Below are 16917 nucleotides of genomic sequence, written 5' to 3' on the forward strand. Positions count from 1 at the left end.
CAAGCTGTTGCATTAACATCTGTTATTTATGGTTAATGATTATTTAATGTTATTCTGTATACAAGATGTATCACACTTAAGGTTTGGAATAACTTTCAGAAGGTGTTCAAGAGGAAAATCACGGTTGATGCATAATTTCGGTATAATGTCTAAACACTGTACTACGTACCAACGAAGTTCTTCTATGCTTCTTCATTTTAGTCGCCCTTTTTCAAGCCTTGGGGGACATATTCTCACGAAATCCGGTTCTACTGGTTTGGTGTTAGATACGAAGGTAAAGTTTAGTCTCTGGTGGTCCAGAAAATCGGCACTTCTGTCGATTATTATACCGCAATGCACCGCATTAGATTAGTTCATTTATTACGTAAAAGAATATAGCTGCCGTGTTAGAAATAGGACTATAAAATCTAAATCTAAACGCTATAATGAACAATTTTCATTCATATAGACTCAACTATTCATTTAAGTAAACTCCATACCATTCTGTATTAGCTTTACAAATGTCTAGAAATTAATAAATATAATCAGAGCAAAAATGAAGTTGATAATCCGATTTTAGCAGATGTTAAAATGATGCCAGTTAAATGATTTTCAATTAATTTGTAATCTCGAGATCGGCGTTTATCTTTGGTCGCAATCTCTTTCTGATTTTCACATGTTACGTACAAATAAATGAAAAGACATTAGCGGCGCTCACATTACAGGTTGTCACGTTCTCAAAGGACATGATATTTATTACTTCAAATTGGTTACAAAATACGCTATAACTCTCACATAATTTATGACCGTACCGATGGTGTTGACGACGCATCCCGTGAATACATCTCTCTCATATAGTATTATACATACGAGAGCAATACGAGAGACCAGGTGTATTTAAATATTCATATGCAATGTATCACGAATCATACATCAGTTTGCGGCTACGAGCATTACAAACGCCGAGTCTACGCAACATATACAGAGTGCCTTTTTAATAAAATCGTTGATTACCTCTCTTTTATTAATATGTGCAATGCGTCTTATGACTTATGCGAAACAAAAAATAATTTAAATAAATATAATGTCTGTCATTGTGAACTTAAAAAATATCACTTTTAAAAAAGCCAAAGTATCCAACAAGTATAAGAAGTTTTTTGAAATTGTAACAATGCATAGCTAGTATCGAAAGATAAATGTTTCACTCTGTATGCAAAAATATCATGTAGCCAAACACCATCTTCTGCACAACAGGTTGTTAATTCCTCTCTGTAAGATCCACGGCGGTGGGCTTCATTAAAAATTGAACTGGTCAGAATATCAGAGAGAAGAATAAATTTAATACGTATGAGCCATTAATTAGCGGTCCAATTGCTGATATTCTTATTATACAAGGGGGGCGTAACGTACGTAGAATGTGCTTCCAAAAAAACCTTCGTAACTACATCGATTTGTTTGCTACGCTTGTATGGGAAATAAAAACTAACAACATTGTACGCGCAAAACCTATATAGTACGTTTAAGTATGGTAAAGTGCAATCATATATTTACATAAAAATGTCCATAATTCATATATACCTGAAAGGCTAAAGAATACAAGCAGAAACCGAGAATAACAAGCCAGAGTCCAAAGACATTGCGAGGACCAGTCTTGGATCGAGCAACAACTCTATATCCTCACTGGAATAAACTATGCTTACTACAAGAATTAGTGAAAAATAAGAAGATACTACGCTTAGACAAGTCGAACGATCCCGCTAATATCAATCACTACGTCGAAAAAGTTCAATAGCACTAGTTTTGCACCGAACGATCTTAACTTATCCTAAACCCCCAAATCTATCTACATTCGTCTAGGGACAAGGAATACCTCAATGGAACTCGTTCTGGGTTACAGAATCCTATCTGCATCTAAACGACAATTCAAACTTTAGTGATTTATTTGCAACAATTATTTGCAACATCGAGTAGTAATTCGGAAACTGAATTTGAGGATTGTATAGATATGTTAAATTAATTTGAAAGGAATTCTCTTCGTGAAGGACTAGAGAGAGAAGAACATGGCAAGAAAAACAATTAACTCTATACAGACACATTTACAGCTGCCGGGTTTCGCGAGCAATGAACTCATGGGAAGTACGTACTTACTTCCATCGTGCTAAGATGCTGCTACGAATAACCGCAATGCTCATCTCATTGCTATGAGTGTTAATACTTACAACATCATGTTTTGTATTAATACAACTTTATCTTTTCGTGCAAAATTTTGTCTAAAATACTTCTACCGATTTAACAGTTGTCTTTTTTTACAGACATTAAAATATCTTCGGAAAAGAAGGAGACACATATTTTATTTACTCCAACGCTATATTTATTTTAAACGTATAGCTTTAAAATACAAAATAAATATTTGCTTAAACAAGAGATACGTAACTGTCAAATGGAATTTCTGCCCTCTTCTATTCACGCATATTTATTAAAACTTAAGGATCACCCTTTCTTATGCTAATCCTATGCTTCCTACGTATCTCAGCTCATTGTATGCATATTGAAACTACATTTATATAAGTGTGTAATGTGCAAGGATTAAAGGCATATCAAACGTGAAAAACAGGTAATACAATTATTGGACAAACAAATATTGAATTAATTATTATTAAGTATTCAAATTAATAGAAAGCTACAGTAATTTATCAAAGTAAAATGTTAGTAAATTTCTTTTGGAAAAAATGTTAATACAGGCACATACGTATATCCAGGAAATAATATCTTTGACAAAGAATTCATGAACAATGTGCAATAGACTTCTGTATCACACACATAGCTCGAGGAATTTTTTAAAAGAATCTTTCTAGGCATGCACAATGTACACCAGATCGGACAAGTAAGATATAACGAGTGGGAATACAGAAAGGAAACCTCTATAACGGTATAAAATATAGTGGAACTGTTTGCTTGCAGAAAACAAGAAATGGAGTACGCAGTCTTTTTCCCCGAGGACGATCTAGATTACAGAATAAACCGCGCATTACGAAGGGGACCGCATTTCCTCAGGTTATCTGTGTATACGTTTGGTACAAACAGAGAAGAAATTTCTTCTCTGATACAAGACAAGATTTCCATACGACTTTATTTCAGAAACGTCTATTTGGGCGATCCTATACGGTATTATGTTTCTTTGCAATGATGTCATAGAAAAAAATACAAAATAGAAAGATAGACAAAGATAGTTTATTATTAATATAAAGAACTAGAAAAAATAAACATATATTTATATGATCTTTTAATTTCATTAGCTGCAAAATTTTATTTACACAGTCATAAAATCCCGCCACGACACGCTACCATCATTTTACCAATTTGAAATTTTCGCACGGCACCATTATAGCAATGTCTTAAGGCTTAAGTAATATCCTGAAGTGACAGCGGCGGATATTACCTACTGCAACTTCGTACAAAATAGATGTTACGAGGTCTGCCGATGCACAATTGAGAAACACTATTTGAATAATTTCCTTAGCAATAATTGCTTCAGTCACGAATAAGACGCGTATCGTTTTGCTCGCATAATACAATCACTAGAGCAATTAATTTGATTTTTTGAACATCATTTAATCATCAAACATCGTTATAATTAAATGTAAAATACAACTTTCATTCATTATTCTTAATATTTATCATTTTATGGAAGATATTGAGACAATTATACATTTTAATAGATCTAACTTATAAATATTTGATGTGTTTAGTTTTCATTCAATATATATAAAATCTTTCATATTACATAATTACATAAAACTGAGAGATTAAATTAATATTTAATAATGCATAAAAAATAATTAATCTGTAACATATTCAAGATATATATACATAGCAATGAATTATAATATGTGGCACTGACAATGAAAGCAATCACCAGTACATCTATAAGATTTCATAAATTTGAGCTCCGGAGATGGTTGTGCAGGTCCTAAATTTAAAGAATCTTCACTTTCTTCACTCATTTCTTCAATGCTAAATGTATCAGTTAGATCTTGCTTATGCTTGGAGGAATCTTTCGATTTAGTTGTTGGAAAAAGAGTCATTTCTCCTTCACTAAAAATATATAAAGATACATAACTATACTATATTTACTATACTAAGAATTACTACATATATAATATATATATATATATATTACTAACTACCTTTCACTATCACTATGCCAATATTCAACAAGAGGAAGATGTTCTTTATTCTTATTTGGTACAGGAAGTCTTTGAATAGAAATCAGACCAGCAGCACTACTACCACTTCCGCATCCCTTATCATATTTTGGCAACTTCACATAATCTGAATTACGCTGAATACGTTTAGCTTGTTCAATTCGTGCTTCTGCCCAAAATAGATAACATATAAAGGAAATTGTAAATATTGTGATATTTGTAATTTATAAAACAACAATTAACAATTCAATACCAAGCTTTCTTTGCAATTGTTTAGTAGTAGAATTATGCTGTGATGTCTGTGTCTGATTGCTGCTACAACTGCTATCACTTCCCTAAAATAAAAAGAAATAAAGCAATGTGTCTCTTTCATTATTATCTCTATTTACTTATTTTAATTTTAATTTATAAAATGGATAATATTATGAATCATATATTTACCAAGAAAAGTCTTTCATCTTCTGTATGACTAGTGGTTTTTGGATCACTGTCAATTCCACTATCTTCCATCACAAAATAAAAATGTATTGTAAACTAAAGATTAAATCTCTCAATTCATCTGAAATGAAAGTAAGACATTTTTAAATTTCCAATTACACAAAATTTTCATACACATAACCACATGTATAAATATAGCAACATTTTTTAAAATAACTAATAAAATAATACCTCTTATCACTTAAATATTCAATAACAATGCACACATTCCACCTTTAATTTACATACTGTCATCTTTTATATACAAGTACTTTGAACAAGTACTTAAAAAATAATAATTTATTCTGAAATATAATATAATTTACACGTAATGCACATTCTATGTAAAACCATGCTTAATGAAAGATAATCTGAAAATTGTTACTCACAAGTATTTGCAAGCTATTCTGACTTATCTAGTAGGAAGCATGCTTACATTATCATGGTATGCTCCATTATTGATTTTCTTTCTCTATATAACCACACACAATATGTTAAAAATATTGCCCTTATTTAAAAGATAATCTTATATGTTTAAATGTATACTCTACCTCTATTTAAATGTATATAATTTTACAATTAAATATATTTGAGCACAATGTATTATATTCCTTTATGTATGCATATATTCAACACTATAATATAATTTTACATTTTTAATATATAAACCACCGAATATTTAAATTTTTAGAGCTTTAAAATTTGTTTACAGTATTCTGGCGTAACTTAAATAAGTTATTATATTGTATGACAGAATTATTAACTTAAAACGGATAATATTTAAATGTTATGATAGTATAACAAGTTTCCTAGGAAACCAAAACTTATTTCTATGTATTTATTGAGAAAAATAAGAGATATAAAGAACTTCAGTTTAGTTTTTATTTAGTTTTTTAATATATGTTTACTATAGTAGAACAGTTTTCTATTCATCTAGTACAAAAGCCAATTTAGTTAATATAAATATACAAACGAAATTCCATACCTTTTATAAATTGCAAAATTTTAATATTATTATTTTAAATTGTAAGAGTTTGAATAAATATTATTCTATAATATAATATTAAAATTACATTATTGTTAACTTATATATAATAACTTTTATATAATAATAAACATAAACACTAATTTGCAATATTTTTATAGGTAGTTGGGTACTAAGTAAGTTCTAATCCAAGAATCATGCGTCCATCACTAGTAAAGAGAACACTTTCTAAAGTGGCAGAGGTATCAAAAGAACCAGCAAGAGTTAGTATTTCACACATTTTATTTGATTTAATACAATTTCGGACTCATTTAATAAAGAATTAATAACTATTTTCTTACTTATGTTTAGCATATAAGCTTCTTGAAGAGCCGTATGGATCTAGGTGGTGGTGATATGGATTGGTTACGAGGAAGAGTTTTCTTAAAACCAGAAGATCAACTAGTATTATCAGATGCAGTATGTGCACCTTTTCATTATTGAAACATCATACATTCCAACTACGAATTTTTAAGAAAGTTTGTAACTAATTCAAAAACTAAAATTTTAGGAATTACAAGAAGAGATTGCAAGAGTTCTGACTATACATAACACAAGAGTTCCAGATTCTTTAGTTGAGTGGTCATGGAAATTAAAAAGTTTCATATTATTACCTCCTCCACCACATTTAATAACTGTTCTAAGTGTTCCTGGATCGCTATTGCATAAAGATTCTGAAGAAGCTAGAATACAATTGGCAGGAGGACTTGTTGGTAAAATTCCATAAATACAAATATAAGAAGTTTACAATTAATTTAATATTTTATTACATAACATTTAAATATATCATTGTAGTGGATACTCCTTTTGAAGAAGCCATATTACATGATGATGAGGAAGAAAGAGAAGAAGAAGAGGAAGAAGATGAAGATGAAGGAGCAGATGTTGAAGAACAAGAAGGTAAGATGATTAATAATAATAATAGAGAAAGTTACAAAAGTCTCTTCAAATATTTATTTTTGATAAAAGTGAAAAATAATTTAAAAATTTCTGTGTTCAAAATTCAAAATTTTGAAAAAATATTGAAAATTGTGAAGAACATGAACCTGAACCTGACCATGAAGATGATCATGAAGAAGAAAGAGTAAAACCAAAAAAAATACCAAATCAATTTAACTTTTGTGAAAGAGCTGCTTTAACTTATACCAATCCTATGCGAGTAAGTGTAGAACAGTTTAGATTTTATAGACTAAGATCTATTTAATTATTTTTATATTAATTTATAGGAAACGAGTACCCAAACAATACCACCTCCAACAGAGACATTTAATACCCATGTTTTTCAATGGACAATCTTTGATGAGTATCAAGTATGTATTTTATTTTGAATTAAATCATTTTATTTTGAATTAGAAATATGAATGAATATATATCTTAGGAAGATTTTGCTCAACAACAACGTGAAAAAGAAAGAGAAAGAAGAATTCCATTTCTACAACTGAAGAAGGAGGATATGAAGAAAAAAGCTCAAACTGAATCCACAGCATTAATATGTAGAATGTTACAAGCTGCAAAAACATTGGAACGAATGGTAAATCAAAATATTTTTGATGAAATAGCGCAAGGTTAATATTTTAATTCAGTGACTCTCAAAAAAATTTATACTTTATTTAGAGAAATATTTAATATGAATATTATTAGACTACAGATATTGGGATGATCCAAGTGATGAATTTAAAGTTGGAGAAGGTTCATTACTACCTTTATGGAAATTTCATTATGAAAAAACCAAGAAACATGATGTTACAGATTTATGCTTCAATAGTAGATATTATGATTTATTTGCAGTTTCATATGGAACAAGTTAGTAAAAAATATAAAAATTCTGTTATATACAAATGCTTATATACAAAATATTTCAGTGTCATTTAGTAATTCGATAATAGATGGAACAGTATGCTTATTTAGTTTAAAAAATCCATCATATCCAGAGTGGATCTGTCCAACAGAATCTCCCGTAATGTGCTTAGATTTCAGTGAACAACATCCACATCTTTTAGTTATTGGTAATAAAAACAAATATTATATAGTACATTTTTATTATAATATCATTATTATAATACTGTCTTTTTTAATGGTAAAGGTACTATGGATGGTGCTGTTGCTGTTTATAATATTATGTTGCCACCTACAGCCCCTCAATATAGAAGCAATGATGTTGTTCAAAAACATGGAGGTATTGTGTGGGAGGTTTGTTGATTACAAATAAAAATATCTAAAACGCCTAACAACATCACTGTGTTAATTATTTAAAAATGTATTTATCATTAATACAATATTTATGATATATAATGTTCAAGGTGCATTGGGCACCAGACACGGAAGAAGGTAATTTAGCATTCTACAGTGTTAGCATTGACGGAAAAGTAAACTACTGGATATTAAGTGAAAATAATCTTGGTTTGACAACTGTGATGACCCTTTTCCTGGACAGACCACCAATACCTGGGCCAGATGGTACTATAATTACACTTAAGGGTGAGAATATTTTATACCATTAATATAACTTCTAAGATTAACAAGCTCCAATAAATATTAATAAAATTTACTAGGTTGTGGAACATGTCTAGCATTTCACCCTGCAGATCAAAATGTATTCTTGGTAGGAACGGAAGAAGGAACAATTTATAAGTGCAATACAGCATATAGTAGTGTTTATATGAGAACTTATAATGAAGCACACAATATGCCAGTCTACCGGATAGTATTTAATAAATTCAATTCCAACATATTTGCAAGTTGTTCTGGTGATTGGAGAATAAAAATATGGGAAGATGATAGGATGTAAGTTTCAATTACATTCATAGTTTTCTTAAATTCTTAATTTTTTCTTATCTGTCAAGTATGCACTGTTTTAGGGAACCCTTATTTATGTTTGATCTTGGTGTTCCCATTGGAGATGTTCAATGGGCACCATATAGTTCAACAGTATTAGCTTGTGTTTCAAATGATGGGAAAGTTACAGTATTTGATTTGAATGTAAATAAATATCGACCAATATGTAGTCAACCAGTTGTTAGCAGAAAAAAATATAAACTAACTAGACTTGCATTTAACAATAAACTACCATTCATTATAGTGGGCGATGATAAGTATGTAATTATTTTATTCAATAATATGATTATATGTTTAATGAATAATGTTATAATACAATTCCATTTTCATGTCTCGTCAACAGAGGTACCATAAATACATTGAAATTGTCACCAAACCTTAGATTAAAAGTAAAACCAACTAAGAGGCAACTTCATTTGACACATAGAGAATTAGAAATTATGAAATTAGAAAAATTATTAAGTTTTGTACGTGAACCAGCTATTTTACCACCACCAAAAGATATAAGGGTAGAAATCTAAGCCATACTTTTAATCACAAATATATTTGCATGTGCTTTTTTAAGATAAAATCTGTTTAGATATGAAAATTATATATTGCAGGTAATAATGATAATTATCACTATTGTATAATACTATAATAAAAAATTATAATATTCTCTAATTTTTTGTAAACATCAACACTTTATTAACATTTGCTATAACAGAAAATACATATTAATATCTATGTCTTTATATGAAGAAATTGGCACTAAATTTAGAATGATTTACAAATTTAAACTTATCTATGTAGTTACTATAACATGTCTTCTAGACTAGAAGCAATTATTAACGATTATGAAACTACTTTAATACATTCCTTTGTAAACAGAATTATTAAAGTTTTTGCAATTCCATATGTAACAGTACCACACAGTTTCATAATAAGTCTTTAAATACTTTTATTTTTAAATACTTTTAAAGAATAAGTTAATGATTTCAGAAATAGTTTACATTAATTGTATACACATAATAATATTTGTTGTTACCTGAATTTGTATATGAAATTTAGTATGTATTAAAAAAGGATAATAATTAAGAAAATATCAATGTAAATATCGAGTTACGTATTTAATAATAGCTAATATTATAAGAAAACGTGGTCCAAGTGAAATTGTAATATCCTTATAAAGAAAAATTTGATTAATGGTTTTAAAAAGTGTTTTAACTCAGTAAGTTTTAATTCAATAGTAAGCACAATTTCCTGTAAACTTAATACAAGCATTGTTATTACACAAATCTTATTTTCTGATATTTCAAATGTATTAAGCACTGGCTATCACAGTGTCTGTTATCTTTAATTACTTTTTAATATCAAAGAAATATTTATATACAAGTAGTCATTCAAATTAAATGTTATTAAACAAATTATTTTTTCGAAAGAAAAATGATGTATATGAAAAAATATATCCATTTATATAAAACAATTTAAGAACATATGATATTAAATAGAAATAATTTTAAAATAATATATAAAAATACTAAATAACATACAAAAATATTGATTATAAATACATATTAAAAATATAAAAAGTATATTATTCATTAAACTAAATAATTTTTATATCTTTGGCACATCTATTTGTTGTATAAAACGAAATCGAAATGAAGCATTTAATACTATAATTAATACTGACAATGCATATGCAAGAAATTAAAATCATAATGTCAATTTATAAACTATATTTCTCGTACAAAAAAAAAAACATATTTTATAATTATCTAACCAACAAGTTTCATTACTATGTTACATTCAAAACAATCTGAATCTTTCTTAGGAACTTGATATCATGACAATTCATTATTAATGAAGCAAAAAAAAAGAAAATTTTTTACCTCCAATACACAATTATGTAAATACAATTAAAATTTAAGTACCTATATATTTATTATAAATGTTAGAAAATATATAACATCTACATTTTTAAGGACATTTTATAGAAATGTTCTCACACTTCCCTTTGTTCTCATACTAAATTTCTAGCCAAATTAGTAATAATTCTTATTCTAGCATATAATCGCGTAACCTTATAAAATATCGGAAAATAATATTTCTCATTCGAAAATGCTATAATGTATTCCCAATACAATTTTTTCATAGGATATACTAATTCAGTTGATTAAAATTATGGAAAAAGATTGTAAAGCCTAAATATATTTGTAGATGAGATAATTATAGATTAGATAATTTAAATTATGTATTTTGGAAAAATTTCTTTCCCAATTTCATATATGACTTACTACAAGATTAACTTTTAATGAAGAAACTCTTGAAAAGAAATTTTACCAGGGAGTTCTGGATTTTCTATCACACCCCTGAAATATTTTAATTCTAAAAAATCCCTAATATTATTTGGGCATGGCACTTGTCTGCCAGCAAATTCGATACTTGACATTGGATGAAGAAATTGCTCTGGAAAATCTTTATTGTTTAAAAACCATGCATCTCTAAGCATAGACCCATCTTTTGCATAAAATGGAAGTATGTTTACAGTTAACTGGTTTACCTTTGAATACTGTACTTTAAAAAATTCACCTTCTGTTGCCTTTTTCCAGACAAAACCATGATTGTCAACAACAGGTTTATCCATGGCTTGAATTAACCACGATGATCTCTCAAGATCATCACGATTTACTCCTATTTGTACTTCATGATCCCATGGTAAAATATCACCATTTCTCATAGCACCAAGTAAAGATCCACTTTCTAACCAATATCTGATACCAACTTCTTCTAATTTATCAAACACATGATGAGCAACTTTTCTCAATCCTGAGATGCAGCAAGGTGGAGTAAACCGATTTTGATGAAGATAAGATGGAATACCATTTATGACTGGTCCAAAACATCTACTACTTTCTCTAGAACAGCCATACCATTCTATAGAATTGGAAGCTCTTGTAACCTTCTTAATTCCCAATTTTCCAAACATAGTTCGTTCACGATCTTGATGTAACTGTTGTACCTTCCATAAGAATTGCGTACCTTTATATAATGATTTTCCTTCGTTGAAATGATGATTTGACAACATATGAATCTGGCAACATGTAATAAACTATTTACTTGAATAAATTTTGCTTATTATTAATATATTTTTATACATTAAACATTGTGGATCATAGTATTTGAATCATAAACTTAAATAAAGAAATAATAAGTAAAACCTTCAAATATATAAAATTAATAAAAACTTTTTCTTTGTTAAAAATTAAATATAAAGTACAAACCTTTACACCTAATGCAGTTGTTTGGATATATAATGCATCTGTAAAAGGTAGTAAGAAAGGATCAGTTAATTTTCGTAATAATTTTGCCTCAAGCATTGTAGCATGTTTTCCATTTATTCCATCACATTCAGTGCCCGTTGTGTATGAGAACTTCAGACTCCATTCTTTTACTTTTAAATCTATATTGACACAATTTAAAGTTATACTTCCTACTGGTACACCTACAGCACCTAATTTTGTAGTTTGTGATACAGTCTCCTGAAAAATATTTGATATAAAACAATTAAAAAAAAGCAAATTATTGCCTTACAATAAAGTAATAATGTTATATATAATGTATTTCTTACTTCCATGCTTTGCTTGGTAGAAAGCCTACTACCATCAGGTAAAAATAAAACATATTTTGTACGTATATAAAATAGTGGATTTCTTTCATCGTAAGATTTATTAAATTCCGGTTGCAAGTTTATTAATTTAACATTTTGCATGCTTTCATTTGCAAAGTCCAATTCCAGTGGAGGATATGGTAATTCATTGCTTACTATTAAAATTGGTATAGTAGGAAAAAGACTTAACACAGACTCTACAGTGGAAGTTACATCATTTTCAAAGGTTTCAAATTGTCGTATAACCACAGTTACTAATCGAGCTAATCGCCGATGAAGTTTTTGCGGAGGATCAGGTGTTACGGGAGTTGGTGTCAACAACCGCAAAGTGTTTTGCGTTGAAAATAACCTCCATATTCTGTGCCACACAATGATATTAGCTAGTAGTGCAAGCACTAATAACGTTCTTACAAACTTAAAACGCATAATTATCACATATTTTGTGATATCATCGTAGATAAAATTTTTTTTACTTCATTCTTATATTATAACACCTCCAAATTACGTTTAAATGTTTGACAAATCACAATACCTCTGCATGTTTCAATTCACTTCTACTCAGCACTACCAATCTATTATTTTCCAGATTCAACATAAGAATATGACAGTTGAAATACTATTTATATTACATCATCATTTAATAAATATTTATTGTATTATTGTAAGGTTTTAGTATTTTTAACTAATTTTCTGTAATAAAAAACGAAAGTTTTAATCCAACATTTAAAAAATTCAAAATTACACTACAATCTGGTGACATTACAAATGTAAATGTTTAGAATACTGTCTTGCTGTTGTTTTTACATAAACGTCAAAGTCTACATTTGTTGCAATCGGCGTTCCAATGAAGTTAGTAGAAACGTAGAACTAGTTCTGTGATCATTGTATTATAATTTACGTAAACGAGAAGTAATAAAGTTCAGATAAACTTTGACACGGAAGCCTTTTTATCGAAGCACCATGCCTCTCCATCGTTATACTCATGCAGTTCTATGTAGAATTCCTCTTTCGCTTCGTACAAGAGGCGAGGTCACATTAGACGAAGCTAGAACTCAACATTTGGCACTTGCTCAGCTTCTACGAGAACTCGACATCGACGTTGTTGAAATGCCACCAGATGAAAATTCACCGCTCTGTGTTTTTGTCGAAGATATCGCAGTTGTGTGCAATGGTATTGCACTTATAGCACGGCCCAATGAACCATCGCGCCTAAAAGAGGTATATTTATAAAATCGTATAGTAATTAACAAGTAGTTTCTAATTATATTATTATTATTTTATATAAATAATGAAATTTCAGTGTATTATGCTATTATATTATTTAAGAGAAAAGCTAAATCATTAAATATCATTTTAAGTATATATCAATATACTATATTGTATATCAGATTATAACATTAAATTAAAAATATGAATTGAACAACTATTTTGTGCATATTCACATAAAAAGAATATAACTTCATTACATTGTTACATGTATTAACATTATTATTCTGTAATGTTTCCAGTATGTGAATAACTAAAATGATGATGATCTAATTCCAGATTGAGACAATTAGAGCTGTTCTAAAGAAGGAATTGGAAATTCCACTTATAGAAATAGCTGACAAAAATGCTCGTCTAGATGGAGGAGATGTTTTATTTACTGGTAAGTTTTGTTTTTAATATTAAGTTAATGAACTTACAACCAAATTACTAAACAGAAGCAAATGATTATTATAGGTCGTGAATTTTTTGTTGGATTGTCTCATTATACTAATGAAGCAGGTGCAAGAGCAGTTGCAGCAGCATTCCCAGAATATCCATGTGTACCTATTAAGGTTGGTTAATTATTAAAAGTTATGTTACTAGTATTTAATATAATTTATATAGTCATCTGCTTTTTAATATATATTACACTAACATTTCAGTCCTCTATTTTATATAAATCTATATTTACTTTAAAAGTGTAAAATAATGCATGAATTATTTTGTTAAATATCTCTTAAAGTAAAAAGGAATTGATGTTGTTTGCATAGTGGGACTTTATTTGATATTTTTCAACATTTTTATTTCATTATATAATCTGTGTCATCAATGAGTATCATGTGTTATAAAGAAATTAAAACATATATGTGTATTGTGATTGTTTTAGAAATATACTTCTTTGTATTATTAGTACCTATATAATGTAATCTTTATTATTATATCTTGAAAGTTAGTTTAATGAAGTCATGTAATAATATATGATATGGGTAATTGTATTTTGGATTTTATAGTAGCATATATTAAATTAATAATTATAGTCTATATTAATAGTTGCATATGAATTATCAAATAGTTTTCTTAGTAAATATTAAACTAAAAAATATTACTACTTATATTAAGAAAACTTGTTTAAAGCATACTACTTATATAATACATAACATAAATGCGCGTGAACCCACACACACTTACACATATAGGTTATAAAATATGATTGACCACAACAAAAGATTAAGATCAAACAACTTACCATTCTGGTATTCATTTAAGGTGGGTGATGGTGGTGAAGAGGTGATAGTGGAGAGTCTTACCTCAGCCCCAATTCAGGTTTGGGTGTATTAGACTGACTCTCTTTTGCATATTATATTGAAAAAGATTTCACGATTTAGAAACACAATTTTGCACGGTTCCAACAAATTTGTTTGTGAATATACTTTTTACAATTACCCATTACAGATTTTAAACAGAATGCTTTCAGAAATGGAGTTTTATATACATAGTATGTAAGTTATGGCTTTGTGTAATTGTGCACATAAAACACATACATACACTGATACACAAGATCATCTTTCACTCTTGCATGTGATTAATGCTTGTATCCTTTTGCATAAATTTGTCATATTGCAGAACTTTATACGGTGCAACTTCGATCAATTTTATAACAAGTATATATAATAAAAATGTATGTAAAATATACAAAAATATTTTTGTTAAAAAGTATATTTTAATTTCTATAATTATAAAATTTGAATAATTGATTGAAGATACATTATTTGCTACTCTTGTTATGCATATTAAACTCATAAATCAAAAATAGTAATTCCATCAATTTTACTTGGTTATTTCTCTTATGCAATGCTACAGAGGACTTATATATATGTATTCATTTCTTATTTTCTATTTTATGCATTGTGTTTATTATAAAAGCTAACTGATGAAAATGATGCTTAAATTATCTAAATATGTATCTATTTTGTTCTAACTTAAGTTATATCTGAAATAATGTAAATATCATGAATATAAAGAGAAGGTTAATAATTTTATCATTATTGCATTCCTGATTACAATTCATGTATTGTTTGAGATTGAAAATATTTATATTTTTATTCAATTATTGTTTATAGGTTGCTGAATCCAAGCGTCTTAAAGGTTTAGTTACAATGGCTGGCCCTGATATTATCTGTGTAGGTGCTGGAAAAGAATCTCAAGAAGTCCTGAAGGTATTTATTTGTAATTAAAATATCATTACTTTTTATATTTGTTTATATCTTTTCAATTTGCCCACCTTTTATATAATATATTGTTTATAATGCAGAGAATTGAGAGGGAAGCAACTTATAGTTACCAAACATTAACTGTGCCTGAAGATGCTGCAGCGAATGTACTTTATGTTAATGGAACTCTAATTCATAGATCAGAAGATGAGATTCCACAATCAAGTAAAGTTTTTGCAGAAAAAATTGAGTTTCCAACCAGATCCTTACGTATGTCTGAATTAGCAAAGGTTAGTTCTGGTTTAACTTCTTGTTGTTTACTGGTGCGTAGACCCAGACATATTCGCAGTATTTAAGCTACGGAATGAAGAGCAGAAACCTATGACAACCTAGCAAACGTGTTAAATTGCTAGGATCATATATTGATGTGAACCATAAAATCAAGAATTTAAATATTTCTAATAGGAAATATTACCAAAATGCTGTGCAAAAAACTATAATATTGACGTAGCACGTACGTCACTCCAAAACTCTAATAACTACTTCAATGAACAGAAAGATTATTTTGTAATTATTTTATAAAAAGATTATCTTAATATAAAAGAGATTTTATAATTAAGAAGATTAATATATTTGATTTTAACGTATTTACAGTAGAGATAATATATTGAGACTTTATTTACCTAATTTGTAGATTTATATCACATGAAGTCATAATTTCTATCTTGCCATTTATATAATATTTCTTTTTTTGATATGTTTCAATTTTGATTATGACAGCATTTATAAATACATATTTTTTATATTTTCATGATTTCAAACCTATTTTATGATTGTTTTTTTAGTTATTATATTTTATATTTTAATAATATATGATGAACTTTTACATACAATAAATTTAATATCAAAATATTATAGTAATTTAATTATATTGCACAAAATTTCTTTTTTATAAAGACTAAAAATATAAAAAAAAATTGATTTATAGATTATACAAGTAAATCAAAATGAATTTTTAATTAAGCACAAAAAGAACAAAATCATAAAATAAAAATAAAAATCCTAATATCAATCTATGTCTTCGACTTTTGATATTTTGTGTTATATTATTAAAAATCAGTTATTAGAATCGCCAATCATCAGTATTCTAATACCTTTGAATGCATTTGCTACTAGTCTATTAAAAGTGTTCACTTAATGTTCACCTATTCAAATAGAGTTCTTCTATAATTCAATTATATACTACAGAGTTAATGATATATAAAAGCACTGATAGTTAAGAGTTAA

At 28.0% G+C, this 16917-nt stretch overlaps 4 protein-coding genes and 1 long non-coding RNA gene across 8 annotated transcripts; 3 read left to right on the top strand and 2 right to left on the bottom strand.

Moving 5' to 3' along the window:
* The first annotated feature begins 116 nt into the window (after window positions 1–116).
* On the top strand, window positions 117–3134 carry LOC122573451. Its single transcript, XR_006318741.1, has 5 exons — window positions 117–274; window positions 705–2115; window positions 2292–2593; window positions 2721–2863; window positions 2941–3134. It is a non-coding gene; the product is annotated as an uncharacterized LOC122573451 (long non-coding RNA).
* Window positions 3135–3744: 610 nt separating this feature from the next.
* LOC122573454 lies at window positions 3745–5145 on the bottom strand. Of its 3 annotated transcripts, none has more exons than XM_043739824.1 (6): window positions 5051–5145; window positions 4854–4966; window positions 4626–4743; window positions 4438–4519; window positions 4167–4350; window positions 3745–4074 (listed from the first exon to the last, which is right to left on the bottom strand). In XM_043739824.1, the coding sequence occupies exons 3-6, from the start codon at window positions 4692–4694 to the stop codon at window positions 3861–3863; spliced, it is 549 nt and encodes a 182-aa protein (XP_043595759.1). In that variant the 5' UTR covers window positions 4695–4743; window positions 4854–4966; window positions 5051–5145; the 3' UTR covers window positions 3745–3860. The 3 variants fall into 3 exon arrangements, with proteins under 3 accessions (XP_043595759.1, XP_043595757.1, XP_043595758.1); XM_043739822.1 differs by having other exon boundaries at window positions 4167–4353; XM_043739823.1 differs by lacking the exon at window positions 4854–4966 and having other exon boundaries at window positions 4167–4353; window positions 5051–5111.
* A 13-nt stretch (window positions 5146–5158) lies between these two features.
* Window positions 5159–9973, top strand: LOC122573453 (dynein intermediate chain 2, ciliary). 2 transcript variants are annotated; one of them, XM_043739821.1, is made up of 15 exons: window positions 5159–5278; window positions 5808–5909; window positions 5998–6105; window positions 6197–6398; window positions 6481–6585; window positions 6723–6844; window positions 6912–6995; window positions 7064–7250; window positions 7327–7488; window positions 7548–7691; window positions 7769–7875; window positions 7986–8163; window positions 8238–8469; window positions 8544–8777; window positions 8864–9973. In XM_043739821.1, the coding sequence occupies exons 2-15, from the start codon at window positions 5844–5846 to the stop codon at window positions 9039–9041; spliced, it is 2109 nt and encodes a 702-aa protein (XP_043595756.1). In that variant the 5' UTR covers window positions 5159–5278; window positions 5808–5843; the 3' UTR covers window positions 9042–9973. The 2 variants fall into 2 exon arrangements, with proteins under 2 accessions (XP_043595756.1, XP_043595755.1); XM_043739820.1 differs by having other exon boundaries at window positions 5161–5224.
* Window positions 9974–10103: 130 nt separating this feature from the next.
* On the bottom strand, window positions 10104–12815 carry LOC122573647 (fukutin-related protein). Its single transcript, XM_043740301.1, has 3 exons — window positions 12134–12815; window positions 11787–12044; window positions 10104–11596 (listed from the first exon to the last, which is right to left on the bottom strand). Exons 1-3 carry the CDS (start codon window positions 12596–12598, stop codon window positions 10814–10816), a joined length of 1506 nt encoding a protein of 501 aa, XP_043596236.1. The 5' UTR covers window positions 12599–12815; the 3' UTR covers window positions 10104–10813.
* A 180-nt stretch (window positions 12816–12995) lies between these two features.
* On the top strand, window positions 12996–16463 carry LOC122573648 (N(G),N(G)-dimethylarginine dimethylaminohydrolase 1). Its single transcript, XM_043740302.1, has 5 exons — window positions 12996–13390; window positions 13718–13820; window positions 13895–13992; window positions 15541–15636; window positions 15732–16463. The coding sequence occupies exons 1-5, from the start codon at window positions 13133–13135 to the stop codon at window positions 15984–15986; spliced, it is 810 nt and encodes a 269-aa protein (XP_043596237.1). The 5' UTR covers window positions 12996–13132; the 3' UTR covers window positions 15987–16463.
* Window positions 16464–16917: the final 454 nt, after the last annotated feature.

This window comes from Bombus pyrosoma, linkage group LG12 (genome assembly GCF_014825855.1).
Source record: "Bombus pyrosoma isolate SC7728 linkage group LG12, ASM1482585v1, whole genome shotgun sequence".
Taxonomy (NCBI): domain Eukaryota; kingdom Metazoa; phylum Arthropoda; class Insecta; order Hymenoptera; family Apidae; genus Bombus; species Bombus pyrosoma.